General features: G+C 36.2%; 1 protein-coding gene across 1 annotated transcript in view; it reads right to left on the bottom strand.

The window, feature by feature from the left end:
* Positions 1-1,711: 1,711 nt before the first annotated feature.
* Positions 1,712-21,013, bottom strand: part of LOC149925899 (uncharacterized) — an 80,061-nt gene continuing 60,759 nt past the window's right edge. Inside the window, exons 3-4 of the mRNA XM_090161047.1 lie at positions 5,902-6,085; positions 1,712-4,773 (exon numbers count right to left, since the gene is read on the bottom strand). Of these exons, the coding sequence (XP_090017173.1) occupies positions 2,945-4,773; positions 5,902-6,085 (2,013 nt within the window). The 3' untranslated portion in view covers positions 1,712-2,944. The remainder of the gene's footprint in view (positions 4,774-5,901; positions 6,086-21,013) is intronic.

The raw sequence follows: 21,013 nt of genomic DNA, 5'->3' as shown, positions 1-21,013 counted from the left end.
CATAAGTGGTTCCCAGGTAAGTTCAATTTAATCATAGGTTAAATGGTAAATATTTTATAACCTTGAAAATGTTTTGGATAAGCAGATTTAAGCGGAAAAGTTGCTCTAAAACTCGATAAAAACTGGAAGCCACATCCCCATCCCTCGACTCTTCCAGTTATTTCATCGACAGAAATTTATAATTATATGACCCAACAAAAATCTGTGATAGACAATAACAGCAACAAATATTTTAAAGGTTTTGAGAAAAAAATTATTCAAAATTTTTAAGAAGCTGTAGGGTGTGAGTTGAGAAGTATGCCTGTTTTTTCCTATTTTCGTACGATGAGTTAAAAGAGCGCCAGAGAGCTTCAAAGTGTGGCCTACTAGCCCTTGGAAGTAGGCTGCAACAAGCGCAAAACCAAGCAGCAGGGACTTTAAATACTGTTTAAGTTTACTTTTTTACGCTGGTTACCTCGATTGATTTACAAAGTCCTTTTTTACCTATCACACGAACCCAAACCTTAATATTCGCGTCTCCCTGCTGCTTGGTTTGGCGCTTGTTGCAGCCTACTTCCAGGGGCTAGTAGGCCACACTTTGAAGCTCTCTGGCGCTCTTAACTCATCGTAGGGAAATGAAAAAAAAAAACAGGCATACTTCTCCACTCACCCCCTTCAACCCCTAAAATTTTTGCATAACCTTTTGAAACACCCTGTATATACTCAAGTTCTCCATCGATGAAGTCCGATATTTACAGGGAAGTTGTGATTTTAGACTCTTTGAATCGAACAATTTGTGGAGGTGCTTGCGAATGTGTTATTGGGTATAATTATTTAGAAACCTGGAATAATATGCCAAAATAGAAGAAGAATTAGAAGTTGCATGCACTTCTAAACCATGTGCTTGGAATGCGTCTAAAATCAGCTAGGATAATCACCACCTTAGGCCCAATTAATCTAGCGACTTATAATGCCTTTTACACAGGTGGCCGGGTTACATTGCGTAGGAGGGTGGTGGTAAACCCTTCATGCCACGCGAGCCAACAGCCCCCTACACTAACTATTACCGTTAGCCTCAACAAGTTTTTATGAAAAGAAGAAACCGAGGCGGAAGCGCTAACCACCCCAGCACACCCCACCTAAAAAGGAGTTTGTAAGCCATTGACGGAAAAAAGTTTCAATAAGCCAAGATTGCGTTCTGGGAAAAACACCACAAAAGATGATACTAAAGTTCTGAGTTGGTCGCTACGCCACTTTTAATGCTAATGCTTCGCCTTTAAACAAGGCTTATTATTTTTCAATACAAAAAATTGTCCCACAACCACAGGGCTCAGAAACAATACCTTCCTCTGGAGCTTGCCCGCTGAAGGATACGAGACAAATATAAACTTGCTTAGGGCGTATTCGTGCGTCTCCTATTACCTGATGGAACCTTTTATTATAAGAAGTCAAAAATAAAATTAACCAAATCAAAACTGAGCATCTAGCTGATTATTATTATGTATTACACTCTGATTAAGTAACATTCAGTTTCCTCCATAAAATATTAGACTAGCTAGTTATAAATATATATTACTCTTGCAACTAAATTAGTCACTTAAAGCTTACATTTAAAAAAAACACAAATTAATTATTATAACACTACTTTTATTAACAAGTCATGTACAAAAACACTTAAACATGTAAATAACTAAAAAACACTTAAATATTTACAAAAACATTTGAAGGAATCCAAGAAAAATACTTGTATAAAAAAGCGAAGATAAAATATTTAAAAAATTATTTTAAGTTTTGAAGTAGCACTTGATTAATTATAATTTTCGTTTCTTCAATTTCACCGCTTTCACAATTGACTCTATAGAAACCTCCATCGGTTCTTTATCCTCTGCACGATTTGGTTGGGTAGTGTCGGCTACTTAGAGCCAGATAAATTATTTTAAATTATTATTGAAATATTGCCATTTCAAATATTTCGAGAAAATGTCATTAGATGCAGCAACTGATTTACTATTTTATAACCTTCGTGAGTTAAAGGTCCACAGCTCTGTTTGAAAAACTCTGGACGAATTTCGGATAGCTCCTCCCCTTTCATCACGCTACTTAGGCATACCGTCCGCTTCCCAAAACACACGTTATTGCGTAGCTCCACCCTCTTAGTTTAAACGTTTATGTAGTCCTTTAATTTAAATTTTGATCAAAAGTATCGCCACCTACCAACTGAGTTTTATAATAAATGTGTGAAAAGTGTGAAATCAAAATCATCTCTGCGCATTGTGCGAGAGTCGAAAGTTTCAAACTACAAACATTTAAATCTAATAGTTAGCAGTTATTCAAGCAGATGGCGCTATTTAATTTTAATGATATTATATAAAATTAGTTCATTTTAAAGATTTTCAGCAGTTGACACTTCGTATGTATTTGGCTAATTGGAAAAAATTCCGCTGGGGGTCTCTATCGACTCTGGAAACATCTATTTTCATATATGAAAAACCACTTTTAACAGTACAAGGCGATTTAACGCTCATATAATTCACCGTTTACAATTTCAATTAAATAAGATACTTAATATTTTATTATTTTTTTTACAAAACGCCATAAAACATTTTTAAGAATTTTGTAACCTTAAAAATCGCGCCCACACAGTATTTTGTGGTGTCTAGAATTTATCAATATTTAAAACGTATAAATTTTCTGAGAAAACCTCTTATAAACAATGCAAATGGCACAAGATTAATTGTTTTTCAAATTTGCAATAAATTAAGTTTTTGTATTTACTTTGTTTTTGGAAGAAAAGGGTTGAGAGAACGCTATCATAAAAAGGACCAAAATCGGAAGATATAATTTGGAATACGCAAAAAGGCACGAACGCTTAAAAAACCAAATGTATCTTTCCCGCATAGCACCGGTGTAGTGCGGGCGAAAAGCGTTTTTCTTTCGTACATTTTAATAATTTTCTATTTCTCCCTTAGATGAAACCGGAAATTACTCTTTTTCTACCGTCATTTCCGGTAACGGCGACGCGGTGAGGATTATAGTACTTAAAGACATCGGTGTAGCCTGACGGCCTTTGAAGCCTGAAATTGGAAGAGATTGGCGATGAAAGTTCCACGTCTAAGCCGGCAGAACTCCAAAGCGCCGAGCCACCGCACCCGGAAGTGGGGGCTGGAAATTGGCGGAAGTCGGGGATAGAATTTCTCTGCTTGACGTCACTTCCGACGCGGTGTATGCTGTTCAAACTGACGGTCTTCTTGCGTTTCCGGCTCGGCCTTCTTTCGTGGTTGGACACTTTGTACTTCTTGCTCTTAATGTGTTCCTTGGCCTTGCGGACGCAGTGATCCCCCAGCAAGGAGGAGCTGGAAGACGACTTTCCCCAGCTTCCCCAGGGCCCGTGGTTGTTATTCTCCTTGCCATTCCTCTCCGGAGACTTCTTTTCGCGAGGCTCGACTTTGGAATGGCTGAGGTTCGTCTCGCTAGAAGTCTTGGAAGACGTCTTATTGGCGGTTTTACTTCTAGATTTGGTTTCGTCGCGACTGTCCTTGCACAGGGAAATCACGGAATCGCTCTTGACCGGAAATACGTAAGTGTCGTCGAGACTGTCCTCGTCAACTTCCTCCAAACAGCTGCCTTCCCCGGAACTACTGGAGTCCGATTTTTCCCTCTGAAGCCGGTTACTGGGCGCTCCGCCGATTCTGTCTAAATCGTTCATGGAAAACGAAGTGAGCCGCGATCTCTGGTTGTGGATGGAGGCCATGTTGGTCCGTCGCAGCTCCTCCGCGTCCATCCGATATACCCTGAGGGACAAATCGGGGTTGGAACCGGGGGAGATCCCGCTGTCCGTTTTGGACAAGTGCGAGGACGCGTGGGAGCCTGACCGGTCGATGCGAATCACCAAGTCCCTGACCGATCCCGACGACTCCGAGGACGCTTTGTCTTCTTCTTCCAGCTCTTCGTCCTTCTCCTCGACTATGGATAAATCTTCGTGTTTTTGAATCATCTGCAAGAATTCCTCTTGAATACTGGTTCGGGGTAAGCCTCGGCTTTCGGGTCTCGGTTCTCTGTTGGCTGCCGCGACTTGAACGATCCTCGGCGTCGGGTAGGACGTCTTGGGGGTCGAGGGTTTCGGCGCGGGGCTGTGAGTTAAAACCAACTCCAAAGAGGACGGCCTCATGCGGACCTCGCCTCCGCAAGGTCTGGTGTCGTGGAACTCGAAGTCGTCATTGGCCACCGTGGTGAACGACCCGCCGTACACTTCCTCGTCGTCCTCTTCCTCGCCCAGGTTCAACGCGCTCTCGTCCGGAAGCGTGGAACGGAAACTGAAGTCGCTGGCGTTATCGGACAACGAGGCGTAGATATGATTATCGTCGTCGTCCTCCACCAGCATCGGGCCCTTCCAGCACTCGCCGCCATAGTTCGGCAAGTCGGTCTCTACGCTGGGCATCTTAGAGACGGATCCCGCCTTCTGAATCTGCCGCTCTTCGGACAACATGGTGTCCAGGTTAGTGACGTAGGGGTGGTGGAAGGCCTTGCGGTACTGGTGGCTATTTCGCGTGGGCATGGGCAAGGCCGTCGACGAGAGGACGGCGTCCACTCCGTAAGAACTAAGGTTGCGCGGCGAATAGGCGCTCCACGCTTTGATCCAGTTGCGAGCCGACTTTCTGGCGTTGTTACTGTCCCTTCGCGTCCGACGGTAATTGGTGATGATGCCCACGGGCGTCAACGATCCGAAAGGACCCGGCTTCTGCTCAAACGGGATGGAGAATTCTCCGGAGAAAGTCCTGAACCGGCCATCGTCCACTGGAAAAATACAACAGCAGTCAATACCCAAAAATAATTATTACCATCAGTTAAAGCAAGGATCCTATATGTTAGAAGGATAGGTAGCCCTCCGGCCAGCCCGTGTTTTCAAAACGCCGGTAGCGCCGTCGATATTAATAGAGCCTCTAAACGTGGGACGTCTTGTTTCTATTCCCTCAAGGACAAATTTTGGCGGTGCTTCCTCCATGTTTTGTCCTTGACGGAATCTAAAGACGGATTCTCTATCGCGCATGACCCACCGACGGCGCTGCCATTTTTCGTCCCTCGCCTCATATCCTTCTAACATATAGGATCCTTGGTTAAAGCAGAGATAATGCAGAACTCCGCACCCTAGATTCGAATACTGAGTGCTTTCCGATTGACGGTTTTGTTACGAAGCGTTTACCCACTTCCGGCATGCGACCTCCGAAAAATCAGGCTCTATCGGTCGCTGTATTGTCCTATCCATTGAGTTGGGAATATTAATCTAGAGATCCAATCAAATCTGCTCCCCGCGAAATAAGATTTTGGAAAATACGAATGTGCCGACTCCTCTAAAATGACGATAAAACGTTATCCTATGACCCGTGGCGCCATCCATTATTTTTAAAAAATATATATTTTTGCCGGAAAACGCGTCTTATTTTAACGAACCATTGAGACATAGACGGCGCCACGGGTAGAATGATAAAGTTTTATCGTCATTTGGGAGCAGACGGCAGTATTCTTATTTTTTAAAAACTTGTTTCGCTAAATACTGAAAACCGACGTTTTGATTGGACCTCTAGATTAATATTCCCAACTCAATGGTCCTATCACTGCCCACTTTGATGAACAGCGCGTCATCAAAGTTGGCCGTGGTCTTATCTATAGTTGGTTACCATGGGAACTATTGAGCTATAGTTTTCGGCAGGAAGTGGGTAAACGCTATTGACTGCGCGCGAGGCAGTTATTTCGAATCTAGGGTATCGAGGTTTATATTATCTTTGGGAAAAGCAAGGGTTTATTCAGGATTTTATTTCTGGTGGGTTTCAAACCGTTCACCCCCCAAACTTGAGACTTTGAGCCCCCAAAACTATCTCCCCCTAAATACGCCCTTGAGTAAAAGGGAACAGAAAGTAAACGTGCCTTCCATATCGGCTTTGCTTTCCGTTTTGGTCCAAATTCTTTTGAAGCCATTCTTGTGCGGCTGGTCCGTGACGTACAGCAAGAGCGGTACCATCAGACCTTCAACTAGCCTCAGCCACAACAAGACATTCTCGTACCAGGGCGACCATACGGTGGGTACCACGGTACCGACTATGGTCAAAACCTATTTAAAAAAAGACAAAAAGAGAACCAATTAAAGCAAATGGAGGCTCCAAAGAAAACCCTTTGTATGCTTTTCCGCATTACATCAAACAGACCCCGTCAAGTAGAGCCCCCTATCGTAGCTGCAGGGCGAAATATTTTTTTTTCACCCTTACTGCAAGTGTGTATCTTTTAATATTTCAATTTATATTTGTGCAATCGAAAAGATGTTTATAATAATTTATGACTAAAATATGACGCTAAGCCTCGGCTAGAACTCGTTGATACAAGGAGAGTGCCCAAGGTGTTTATTGCCGATTTTGTTCAAAGTCGGGCGTAATGTAGATCTATATGAGATATGAAATTTCCCAAAAGGAGACGTTGCACTACCCGTTCGATTTGCCATGGCAACCGAAAATGTTTTGACCACTTAAAACAAAAAAATCTCCATTTAAAAAAGCATGGGTTTTTCTCGGTTTCACAGGATCCTACCTACAATTATTTTTTAATTTTAAAATCAGGAAAGGGGTAATTTGGACCCCATTTAGGTATATTTCATCAAGTTTGGGTATATTGGAACATTTTTGTGTAAAATAAGGAAAAAATCTTATTTTTGTTTTAAGCGGTCAAAAACATTTTCGGTTGCCATGGCAAATCGAATGGGTAGTGCAACGTCTCCTTTTGGGAAATTTCACACCTCATATAGGTCTACATTACGCCCGACTTTGAACAAAATCGGCCATAAACACCTCTGGTACTCTCCTTGTTAGTCCCCGTTCGAAACTTTAGAAATCTCAACAACCAATCATGAACCAATCGGACCTAGTACACTAGGCTGGAGGAACTGCCGAAGACGACATCTATCGTACCATCCAGGTACTACACTAGAGCAGCCGCTTTACAGGACAAAGAGTACTTTCGCCTTTCCGAATATTTAATTATACCCGTAAAAATGGTAATTTTTAAAGAAATATTTAAATCAGTTCGTGATTTGAGTGAAACATTTTCCAAAACACGAAGCGACGGGAGAGGGAGTGAGTTGACTAAATCGGAGGCGCCCAGAGCGGGGATTCCGGTTTCATTATTTGCTGTTTCCAGGAAGACATCCGAATAAACCGCGATAAAAAAGGAACATTTTTTACCCCCCTGTAACGAAAACAGGCTTCTTTAGAAATGCACGTACACAATTAAAGGTTATTTCCACAACAAACTTTAATTAATCAATATTGCGGAAAGATAAATATGTTTAATTACCGCACTTTACTCTTCTATACTGTAATATTAAAATTTGCATTAGAAAAGTTTCATATTTATTTCATAAATTCAATTGTAGATGGTCAGACTTTGCGCGGAGTTGTTGATACTTATTTGCCATGGACGGACTCATAGGGTGTCGCGTGTTTAGTCAACCTGACACTGTGACTAAATATGCTACATCTTTGCGTTTTGTTTTATATCTAACGGCGTTTTATCGAACGCAGCCTATTTGCCAAGTTATGTGCTTATAATATTTTTTTCCCCAGGCTCTCGTAAAACAATACAATAACAATAAGTATATCAATTACTAAATGACTCTACTTCAGACAATAATTAAACTATATCTTTCAGTGTCGTACTTATCTATTATCTTACTAAGGACATTATTAAAATAATCTAGATTTTACTTTGAAAAGTTTATATCCGAATTCTGAAAAAATTGACTTTTCAGAATACTGCAAATTGTCGGGTTAAGTATTTATACGTAACAAAAGTAAATAAATCTATAACGACTGAAGTATGTCCGTCCTGATTGCCAATATGGTCCACCACGAAACTACACCAAACATTCCTTCCGCGTTGAGTTTGTAAGTTCTCTCCCTGCGTGTTTTCCCCCCGAGCTCTTCGGTTTCTTCATTACATAGAAACTTGCAGAGGTTAACGGTAATAGTAAGTGTAGAGAGCTGTTGGCTCGCAATTTGACTCTCAATTGAAACCGGTAATTAGCTTCACAAGACACTAGTAGGCCTTAGCTGATTGATTAATTAACCCAAAAATTGATTTCCTTAAAACTAAAAGTACAGAAACTAAATATAAAAAAACCATCTTTCTTAGCCAAGTCAAAAAGCAAACATTTCCCTTCAATCTTTCATGGCGCGAGCAATATGAGAAGACAAACATCAGCCCGATTTTCCGTCATTTTAGGAAAACACCAAGGTCATTAGCGGTCACTGAAAGGTCAGAGGGGGGGGGGCGACCGTCAAAGAAAAACAAACCCAGCGAGGGGCCGCGTCGTCCAAAATCGGGCTAAAACGCGCATCCAAAGAGCCGCGCCACCCAATTTCTCATTTCAACGTAAATCATCCGGTAATCGATAGAGGGCAGTCGAAACGTTTATCCCTTCGCTAACCATTTATTTTGAACCGACCAATAGTAATCCCAGATTGATTTCAAGCTGAAAGCGCAGCGGGAACTGAACGCGGGGCTTCGTTCGATACGCCGTATCCTCTTATCCTGATAAATTTGGCGCAAAAAATAAATGTAAGGAGAAGAGACACTAAGGGGGGGAGGGGGTTACGCCACGAGGAAATAGTTCCGTCTATCGCCGCTAGGGGTTTTTTTTTCCAAAGTACGATTTACCACCGAGTTGCCATTGAAGGAGAAGCTTGTAAGGTGACTTTGGTTCTGCTTGCTTATCCAATACTTTTTGGATAGCGTAGAATCAGCTTTTATTTTAAGAGATGAGTTTTTTTTTTTGGCTCCGGGACGCGCGTGGAATCGAAGATAGGATACATCCATCTACCAGTTCCGCTGGATGGAAGCAAAGTTGATTGCGCTAACACGTCCTGGGGGGAAAATCTCAGAAATCTTCTTAACTTGGCTTTTTTCTTGCGAGCCATTTTCCCCCGAAAATGTTTTAAGATTAGATAATATTATGTCTAGGTACATTTTACGTTATCTAAAACGGTTTAGCGGAGTAGGTCGTGTGTATTTTGGATTTAAAGGGTTAAGATTACTTTTATGATTTTTTTTACAAATGGCGCCGTTTTTATAATTGAAGACTCGATTATCGAAAATAACTGCAAACTTTACTACTTATGATTTGATTAATAATTTTTATTATGAAATAGTTATACTTTTTTAATGACAAGTATATACACTTTTATTGAATAAAATGAAATTTGTTTTGATTGAAATCATAATTTAATTTATTATTATTATTTATTTATTTAATATTGATTTTAAGAAATGAGGGAATTTTTTTAAAAACACCCACTGATTAGATGGCGCGACTAACAAGGAGACGACCCGAGGTGTAACACACCGATTTTGTTCAAATTCGGAGGTTTGCTAGACCTTCGTGTAACTTGAAAAACACCAAAGGGAAATGTCTCCATAGGCAACCAAAAATGTTTTTGACAACACAAAATGGAAATTTTCCATTGAAAATAACATGGGAATATGACCAATTTTAAGGGTACCACCCCCTGTAACAATTTTCATCAATTTCAAACTTTTTAATTATTTTTTATTTATATTTTCTATTTTTAGCATTTTAAAAAATTTCAATTTTTACAGCCCTAGGGGTACCCTTAAAATTGGACAGATTCCCATGTTATTTTCAATGGGAAAAGTTCCATTTTGTTTTGTCAAAAACATTTTTGGTTGCCATGGGAATACGGTTGCCTGTGGAGACATTTCCCTTTAGGGTTTTTCAAGTTACATGAAGGTCTACCAAACCTCCGAATTTGAACAAAATCGGTGTGTTACACCTCGTAAGTACTATTGGGATTAAGCTATTTCCACCAATGGGAAAGCGCATTAAAGGTTATTTACATTTCAACTTCTTTTCTATTGGGCAATTAAATGCGTGACCTTTCACCCGCTTTATTATTGGTGAGAATATTTTAAGTCCCCTAATTAATAATTTTTTAGTCTAATTTATTAATGCTACGCTTGTATTGGTAATATAAACTGAAATTAAAATTAATTGTCATAACAAATAATTTAATGGCTACTTGTTATTTGCTAGAGTTATTTATTTTCGTCTGCTAAGCAGATAATTTGCCATTTAAAAGCAAAAAGATTAGTTAACGGAAATCCTGCAGATAAAGGAGCTTCTCGTGTAGGCCACTAGGGGGTTCTACGTTAATCTGTTACACAAACATTTTTTGTCTTTTTCAAAGTTATAAATTATAGAAAATCATTTTCTTAAATCATCAGATTTAGTTTAAATTTATTTAAGTTAGCCAAATCCTGATAAATTTTTATAATAATTAACATCTACGCGTACGAGTTAGTCGTTATTATAATTAATTAATTAATATAGTTTATCCTTATAATTTCTTTATATTCACACTACTTACTATAAAATTAAAAAGATAAATCATCCATGCCAAAAATAAACTTTGAGCGAATAAATTTAAAAATTCCAGAAATATTTCCAACTATAATCATCATCATCATGCCACTAGCGTAACATTTCCTCTGTAGCCCGTTATATTCAAAAGCAATGTTCCAAACTACAGATGCAAATAATTACCAAAATGACCTACATCAACTATTGGCCACATATTCGGACGAAAGCATTTCAGCTATTTTATTGAGAATTCGAAAAATAAAATAATAATACTAAAGCGTTATAATTTATATTCGAAAATAAGAATGTTAATTCCACGTTCTAAGGTACTCCAATGATTGAGCTGGCTAGCTTCTATTGTATAATTTGTATTCTTATTTTTGAACCTTTTTTTTTCATATTGCCTTTAAATTTATTTATTTCTTGGTGGAGCAATCGAGGAAATAAAAATTTCAGGTATTAGGTAACTGTAGTTTTACATAATGGAAATAAAATTGAAGGGCTATTAAATGCCAATATATCTCAACCGGAAATTTAAATTTTAAAATTTTGTTTGTATTATTACAAAATACTATAGCGCCTATTACAAAATGTTTTATTTATTTATGCAAGGATAATTTATGCAACTCAAAACATCCGATTTTTGAAAAAAATTTGAGGAGAAAACGTAGAAAGTTGGTTGCGTAAAAAACTCTAAAACCAATCCAATCAGCCCGGTATCTCATTGGTCATTTTCGATAAGTACAAACATGAGTGTATAATATTTTTACATAAGTGTGACACTTCCTATTCTTCACATGCAAAAGATTTACTGAGGGCAATTCACAAGACAGACTGCATTGCGGGCTTCGTCGCCGTTTTGCCTCAGCTTGCTAACGCGTCACATGTAGCCTTTGACAGCGCCTCGCTAGGGGGAGATTTTCTTCTTGTGATGACGTCACTCCGTTACTAGCTCTCAGTAAAATATTCCCAAAAGTAACAAACTTATGGAACAATATTATCGACTTATGGTACAAATAAATTTATTTTTGATTAGGATAAGAGTAGTAATTATGCCACTTTTGTAAAATAATTAGCGCAACCCGAAATGACTAGTACTCAATAGGCCTTTCTATAAAGTTACATTGGCCTTATTGTTTTGATGACTACGAAAAGCCCTGGATATAAGAATAAATTCGACGAGGCACCCTGTTTTTAAGCGTAAACTGAACTGAACTTCTACGTATTTCTATTAGAAAGGCCTATTTTGGATCTACCCAAATACGACAGAACTGCCCAAAGAAATATTTTCCAAGTCTAATTTTGGTTACTTTTTGCGATTTAAATTAAATTACTTTTTTTAGAAACCAATTTATTTAAATCATCTATTATTTTTCCATGTATTTAACGAAATTCAAAAATATGGTTGCTATAGCAATGAAAATTAGGTGCCAAATAATTACAAAATAGTAATGAAATTTAATTCAAGTTAATTTAAATTTGGTGCGAATAATCTATTAATTTTATATAAAATGTATAAAAATCAATAAAAAAATCCATAGAAATCAACAAAATCTAACTTATTTAAATAAATAGCTTTAAAAAAATACAATTTCAAGCTAATTTTATTTCACATTTAAAGTGTTATATAAAAAAAATTCTGGCTTTTTTAAAACTACGAAAAATCCTTCATTTCAAACAATACTAAGTTATAAATAATATTTACAAAATGTAACTTTAAAAATAAATGCTATTTCACTTCCGTTGCTATAATAATCCCGGGGTAAACTTAACCATTAAGGCAAAATCCGTTCCAAAGCGGTCCACCTTAATTAAATACAGATTCCCCGAAGCGAAATATAGAAAATCGCGTGAAATATTCATCGCCCAAAGGCTTAAGATGAAACATTTCAGAAGCGTTCCCCGAGGGGCCAATTTATAAAACGTGTTCCAATCCACCCCAACGAAAAGAAGGGACCATTTCGAGCAATGGGTGATAATTCCTTAATCGACCCAGCTGTAAGGACAATAAAGATGTTCGGATCATTTATATAATAATGGGTATAGTTAGTTAGACTTAGATAATGGGAAAATCCCGTCGTGATTAGCATTCACCCTAAAACCAGAAAACCAAATCATCTCCCATAATTGGGCGATATTGAAGATAGGCCAAATTAAGCTGATATAGCTGGACGTCGAGAATATCGGGCTTTTTAAAGGCATTTGCTAAGCCTAAGGACTCTAATATTTGTAAGTGTATGAATTAAACGATATTCGATAAAAGCCTAATGTTCTAGACGTTTTTCGTAGACGTATTTAACGTGCTTAACCTCCGTTATATAATGTCGCAGCCTAGTTGATGGGGGTTTCGGTTATTTAGCTTTTCTTGATAAGCCGTTTTATCAGTATTAAGCGCAATTGGATATGGCTGAATGAGCGGGTCATCTTCGATGAGTTGGGAATTAGAAACGAAATACGTTGACGCGCAGACAACCGCCTTTGACCCGATTACGTGTTGAGAATTTGGGATTGCAACGACCCGACCATTTATAGTTCAAAATTAAATCATAATAAGCTACGAGGTGTATCCGTGTAAGATAATATTAATATTAAGCTTTGTATTAATATTAGACTGTCTATTTTTTTATCCCAACTAATTTGCATAGTTGGATGGTTGCAGTGTGAACTTGGGTTAATAATATTCATAGGTCGGTAACGTTAATAATTTGATATTTTTTCATTACGGCGGCCATTATTCAACAGGGTTCGTATACGACCTGGAAAACCTGGAAAAGTCAGGGAATTTGAAATGTTTCCAAAAGGTCAGGGAATTTGAAATGTTTCCAAAAGGTCAGGGAATTTGAAATGTTTCCAAAAGGTCAGGGAATTTTAAATGTTTCCAAAAGGTCAGGGAATTTGAAATGTTTCCCAAAGGTCAGGGAATTTGAAATGTTTCCCAAAGGTCAGGGAATTTGAAATGTTTCCAAAAGGTCAGGGAATTTTAAATGTTTCCAAAAGGTCAGGGAATTTTAAATGTTTCCAAAAGGTCAGGGAATTTGAAATGTTTCCAAAAGGTCAGGGAATTTGAAATGTTTCCCAAAGGTCAGGGAATTTGAAATGTTTCCCAAAGGTCAGGGAATTTGAAATGTTTCCAAAAGGTCAGGGAATTTTAAATGTTTCCAAAAGGTCAGGTAATTTTAAATGTTTCCAAAAGGTCAGGGAATTTTAAATGTTTCCAAAAGGTCAGGGAATTTGAACATGACTCCAAATGGTCAAGGAATAGTCAGGGAATTTTAAAAGGGGCCAAAAAAGTAAGGGCATTTTAAAATGACCTCAAAAAAATCAGGCTAATGAATTTTTTAAAGATATATTAAAAATACATAATCAATATTTTTCAAGGTTTTACCTCAAAATATTACTTTATTCTACACAAATGGTCAAAGGAAAATTTGGCGATTTGGTCAGGGAAAACATGGAAATAATATCAGGGAATTTAATTCCGGAAATTTTGTACGAACCCTGTTCAATAGAAGAACATGGGGAGTAGGCAGAAATATAACACGATTACGTCACGTGAAATCTTCTAATAACAGAATGAAGATGTAAGCACAGACATTGACAGCTTTTATGTGGAATGGTCGGTCTATTAGAGTGTAAAATTTGAGAAATAATTTTTAACACTTTGAAAACGTCGTTTGATTTGTAAAGCGAAAATTGAATAAAAAAACTACATATTTACTGTTGTAAAATATTTTTTGTTATTTTATTATTATCACAAGTAACAGAATTAAAATAAGTATGCCAATTAGGAAAAATTATCAGCGAACTTATTTTCAGAGTTATTGCGCAATCTAGGTTTAGTTCTCAACACAAAGCCCCCTAGTGTCGAAATATGCCCAAGGCAAACTATGCTACTTCCAAGGACGATAACACGCTACTCGGTTCGAGTGCGAGTCCAAGTCGGAGATTGGCGAGAATGCCAGTGTCGAAAAAAGGTTCAGTCAGGAAATTACCATTAAAACCATACGAAGTGTCATACTTACATTATTATGTGACTTATGTTATTATGTGACTTAGGTTATTAACATTATTATGTGACTTATGCTATTATGTTACTTATGTTAATAATAATAATAATTATAATAATAATAATCAGCTAGGCTAATACCCTTGGCAGAACCTTAGGCCCAAGTCATCAAGCGACTTTTGAAGCCATTAATTCAGGTGGCCGGGTTATAGTGCGTAGGAGGGTGGTGGCAAGCCCTGCATGCAACGCGAGCCCACAGCTCCCTACACTCACTATTACCTTTAACCTCTACAAGTATTATGTTACTTATGTTTTATGTTACTTATGTTATTTTGTTACTTTTGTTATTATGTTACTTATGCTATTGTGTTACTTATGCTATTATGTTACTTATGCTATTATGTTACTTATGCTATTATGTTACTTATGATATTGTGTTACTTATGATATTGTGTTACTTATGCTATTATGTTACTTATGATATTGTGTTACTTATGATATTGTGTTACTTATGCTATTATGTTACTTATGCTATTATGTTACTTATGCTATTATGTTACTTATGCTATTATGTTACTTATGCTATTATGTTACTTATGCTATTATGTTACTTATGCTATTATGTTACTTATGCTATTATGTTACTTATGATATTGTGTTACTTATGATATTGTGTTACTTATGATATTGTGTTACTTATGCTATTATGTTACTTATGATATTGTGTTACTTATGCTATTATGTTACTTATGCTATTATGTTACTTATGCTATTATGTTACTTATGCTATTGTGTTACTTATGCTATTATGTTACTTATGCTATTATGTTACTTATGCTATTATGTTACTTATGCTATTATGTTACTTATGCTATTATGTTACTTATGCTATTATGTTACTTATGCTATTATGTTACTTATGCTATTATGTTACTTATGCTATTATGTTACTTATGCTATTATGTTACTTATGCTATTATGTTACTTATGCTATTATGTTACTTATGCTATTATGTTACTTATGCTATTATGTTACTTATGCTATTATGTTACTTATGCTATTATGTTACTTATGCTATTATGTTACTTATGCTATTATGTTACTTATGTTACTATAAATATTAAAATGGTATAAACGCGATTGTGACTTTTTCCTTGCCCCACCAAGTGTAAATAAATGCATTCTTGGTAAAATATTAATAATAATTTAAAATAATTTAGTTCGAGCCGATATCCGCGAAGTTTTGGTAAATACGAGTCGATTGGGAATTTCGTGAAACCAGTTTGTAGTTCGGGATGACGCCCTGGCGATGGTTAGCTCGGAAAGTCATCTTACGAGGATAGTTAAGCAGCCGACGTCCTCAACGGGAGCGCCGAGGCTGCCACCAAGCGCCACGACCTTTTCGTCAAGCGAACTTGAAAGCGCCGCCGAAGCGCGTTCCCGTTAGAAGCTGATCGCGAGATTCCGCCTATAGAAAAGCGACAAATCTTTTCGTCGGGAATATTTTCTAGGGTAATTTCGGGGTTCGCGAACGAAAAATGCCATCCATACTATTCATTAGCGGGGCGAGGGCATTCTTCTTAGCCGAGTTGGCCGCTGGAGGGCGGCACACGTCGCCTCTCTCCTTCGCCATAGAGGATGTAATGAGCCGATGAATGGCACTCGCAGCGAACTGATAGCGCCGAAGATCATCTACCAAGAGGAGCAGACCCGAGAGAAGGGGATTATTCTTAGAAGATGACCCCGGTGAACTGACGATGGCCCTGCCCCGCGCCCCTCCTCGTGTTCCGCATCTCCCGAAAGAAGAACTCTACTTTGTCATCATCAGCAGCCTCCCATACCCCCCAAGACCAAAAAAAGGCACCAGGATCCGGAGGAAGAGGCGATTCCGTGACTTCCTGACTATTCGCGAAACAAGAGGACGCGAACCACTTCATAATGACCCCCCCCCCTTTATAAGAATTGAAATTAGTGTTGTTAATTTTCCGGAAAAAATAAAATTCGGAAAAATATCCAGAAAATTTTCCGAATTGCGGAAAAATAAAAAATTGAAACATAAATTACTTTTTAAGGGTTTTTAATGTTTTGAACTTTTTATCGATATAAAATGACTAATATCAGTAAACATACTACAAAACATTAATAGTGTTACATTATTAATCAGTTTAAAGCTAGTCTAGAGGTTTAGTTTTACTTTCAGATTCGGAAAAATGAGGCGAAAATGCCGCGAAATTGAAATTTGCAAAACAAAATTAGAGCAATCATGGAATGAAAACTTTTTTATTTTTTTCGGTAAAATACGGAACATTTTCCGGAAATTTTCCGACTTACAACATTAATTAAAATATTAAATTAATAGAGTTGGGTGCTAAGACGACAGCCCCCATAATATGAAAACGATATTTACTGATCTCGATATTTCAATTATCTTCATATGAGATAAAAAAATGTTAATTACCAATATCGATATTTCAATCTATAAACCGTTTATTGGGAAAAAGCTATAGAACCGGTATTAACCGACATTAACCGATATCCAGATTTCAACCGATAAATTGATTATCTTCATAAGAGATATAAAAAGGTTAATATACCGATATTAATATTTCAATCTATAAACCGTTTATGCGGAAAACAGCTAAAACCGATATTAACCGATATCCATATTTCAACCGATAAATTGATTATCTTCATAAGAGATATAAAAAGGTTAATATACCGATATTAATATTTAAATCTATAAACCGTTTATGCGGAAAACAGCTAAAACCGATATTAACCGATATCCATATTTCATGATTTATGATTATCTTCATAACAGATATAAAAAGGTTAATATACCGATATTAATATTTCAATCTATAAACTGTTTATTCGGAAAACAGCTAAAACCGATATTAACCGATATCCATATTTCATGATTTATGATTATCTTCATAACAGATAGAAAAGTTAATTTACCGAAATCCATATTTCAACCATTAAAACGTTTATCTTAATAAAATGTAGTAACGGTTATTTATCGGTATCTATATTTCGATTACTTGTCAGAAAAATCTAAAATTTAAGCGATAACAGTGTTTTATATTTGTTTAGCAGTTCTAATATCGGTTAGTTAGAATCTGGTTATTATCATGGTAACCGATCAGCGAGCAGGTGTTACTAAATTAATTAATTTAATTGCAAATTGATGGCAGTTATGATAAAGGAAAGAACTTATTTAAAGATTACTAGAATGATCAATCTAGGCCTGACTGAAAATCGCAATACAAATTCAAGTAACGCCATCTTTCGGGGAAGTGCTTTAACATATTTTACTCGACACAGTAATTGAGCATCTAGCTATTTTGCTATTTGTGGCGAGTTAAATTCGTAATATAATGGAATTCGGCTTTAATAAAGTTATACGAACTAAATTAATAATTATATCGAACTTTTTCGTAAATAATAATAATAATGCGATATATATATTTTTTAAATTCCGCCTTTAAAAATTAAGTTACTCGATTGTTGATGAATGTTAAATGCAGACCGCTCCAGTTGTCTCATTGATTTCGAGTATAGACATTATTTTATTTTAAAACGTGCATCAATAACCAGAATTTTAGATTCGATTAAGATTACGTTAGGTTTATTTAAGATTTTTCGACATCATTTTTTTTCAATTCCGTACTTCAAAACCTAATTACGGAGTATTTTATTTATTCTATGCGCCCGAAAAGGAAAAAGTTTCCGAATCGTGTATGGGAGGGACTGGATTATCCGTCAAAATATAATATCCATTTCAAAAAATTGAAATACGGAACATTTGGATACAAAACGCGTCTTTAAAAATAGTGGTCGTATAAACGAATCAAAGCTTAGTCTACGATCGGAGCATGCCCAAAAGCCTCGAAAGAAACGGATTTGGCACTTTTCTCCCAGCGCAATACGATACGCTATGACAGCGCGGGATGGTCCGCTCACGACAAGGACACGTTCACGCCAGATCGAGATTCGTATTAACGACGTGCTAAAATAACTAGCCACTCGTTTCGTACACGTTTTCAAATCGACGAGTGATATAATGAAACGGTCCGTTAACAGATAATAAATTCTTGAATACTAAAATAATAATTCGAAAAACGTTATTTCCTTCATTGTTATAACTATGGTTCCTCGGGTTAACAGATAATAAATTCTTGTACATCCCTGAATACTAAAATAATAATTCGAAAAACGTTATTTCCTCCATTGTTATAACTATAGTTCCATAAAATCACGCCATCTTCAAGATCATTTTAGAAACATCTCCAAACTGATACTATCAACGGCCACAAAAACCAGTTGATGTTTTAAAAATAATTTAGATTTCCATTTTGTGATTTTTGAGGTTCATCGTTTGTGAGGAATAAATTTTCTATGTAGTTTGTTTCATGGATTAAATGAGTTATTTCAATAGCTGATCTATTAAATGAGTGACATTAATCAGTGTAAAAAATAACTTAATAGGTGAATTATTAAACAAGTACAAATTAAATAATAAAAGGACTAAATGAGAACACTTCATTTTTATTTCACTATTAATTCATTAACGTAATTTATTTAATTTAATTGATTAAATCAATAAATGCATAAAAAATAAATAAATAAATAATTAAAAATAAAGTAATCGATTTATTTGATTTAATACGTATTTAATTACTTAATATTTTAATTAATTTTTCATGCCTCCTTTTGAAGTATCAGATAACTTTAATTAATTTAACATAATTAGGAAATTATTTTTTTAACTAATTTATTAACAAAACCAATGAATGATTAAATAAATAAATAAATAAATAAATAAATAAATAAATAAATAAATAAATAAATAAATAAATAAATAAATAAATAAATAAATAAAAATTGTATTTTTTAAAATAAAATAATCGATTTATTTGATTTAAAACGTATTTAACTACTTATTTTTTTAAATTAATTTGGCATGCCTCCTTTTGATGCCTTTTTGAAGTACCAGATAATTGTAATTAATTTAACTTTCATTGAAATTAAACACGAATTATTAGGATTTAATCTACCAAACCCAGCCGTCTTGTCCAAATGTTTAATCGAAAAACGGTTTCGCGATATCGGTTTGGATGTATTTTTTGATCGTTTTCACGACTGGACGATAGCGTAGAGGCGTGGAAGAGGTCGAAAAACTTCTCAGGAAGGATTTTGTTTGTTCCCGTTCTCCGGAAGAATATGTGAAAATTTAACAGGACCATTTTTCCGCTGAGAGTGGAGTGGATGGCTGACAGATGATAATTCGAAATCGACGGCCGAAACCGAACCATAATTAATAGCGAGCTTAAGCAAGCGACTTCACCACCGATAAAGTATAGTCAACGCATTCTCCGAGTTTAGAAGTCGTTAGGCTTAGCGAATGCCGAGAAAATGTCTGATACGCTTGACGTATTCCATAGATGATTTTCCGTTCTTAGGTTCGTTTCACATTGGTGCGGAAAATATGACGGAATTACGGCGGAAAATTGTTTCCCATTTGATTTACCGCTGTGCCGGATAATTTTCCGTTCAGTGTGAAAGCGGCTCAATGGTTTTTATCTCAAAGTTTATTACTGGTCATGCGCATCGCCGACACTCGCAATTTCACTCAGTCAATCAAGAAAAAATCAAGTTTTCGATATATATGATACCATTGGGGGATGAATTTATAGCATTGATATCAGATAGACACGCGGGAAATCTATTTTCAATGATTTCTTGAAAACGCAGGACACTGCCCCTAATGTTATTTTCAACGTTTTGGGAGTCAAGTTCGTGGACATCATTTTATTTCTGATGTTTCACGCATTTATTGAGATGGTAGTTTCGAGCCGGAAGTGAAATGGAACATTACACTACGAGAAGAAGCTCAGTTAGAAAAATCGCCGAAAATTAACCATAGTTACAATTGGTATTTGGTCTCTATTTATAGTGATAAAAAAGTAATCATAATTTAAATATAATTATATTATTATAATTATACATATAATTATTATCGGGAAAGCAGGTACACAGTATTCTGTTAGACCTACGAATTTGCCATTTGAAATAATGGACTTGCACTAATTCAATAATATGTTATTTTCAAATAGCTCTTTATATAAAATACGAGAGGTCACGTGATTACGTTAGATTCATCGTGCAGTGAAAGTTAGAGAGCGCGCGCATATTTTTGTTTTTGTTGAGACCCTCTACACGGAAATATTAGGAAGCACGCGCTCCAAAAAACAACACTTTTTAAACATGTATGCGTATATATTATTTTATAGAAAGAGCTATTGAAAGTTTTAATAGTACTGGTGACATGTAAATATTCTTACAAATCAGCATTCAATCTATTTTCTTGTTTGAAAAAGGGTTCAGTTGGTCAGAACGGATTGAGAAATTCTACTATTCTTGCAATAATTTGTATCAACTGAACGTGTCCCAACCATTCTTTCAACTCTGCAGTTCCAGTTTGAAATAGCACGTCTACAGTCAGAACGATTTAAGATATTCTGTATCAATTTGACGTCTCCAAAATGTAAAAGAATCTAAGCTTCCTTTAGCCTTCGACTTCATCGGGTTAATGAATATTATC

The sequence above is a fragment of the Leiobunum rupestre genome, chromosome 10 (genome assembly GCF_980474605.1).
Source record: "Leiobunum rupestre chromosome 10, qqLeiRupe1.1.hap1, whole genome shotgun sequence".
NCBI classification, from domain to species: Eukaryota; Metazoa; Arthropoda; class Arachnida; order Opiliones; family Sclerosomatidae; genus Leiobunum; species Leiobunum rupestre.
This window is presented reverse-complemented; position numbering and strand designations above follow the sequence as displayed.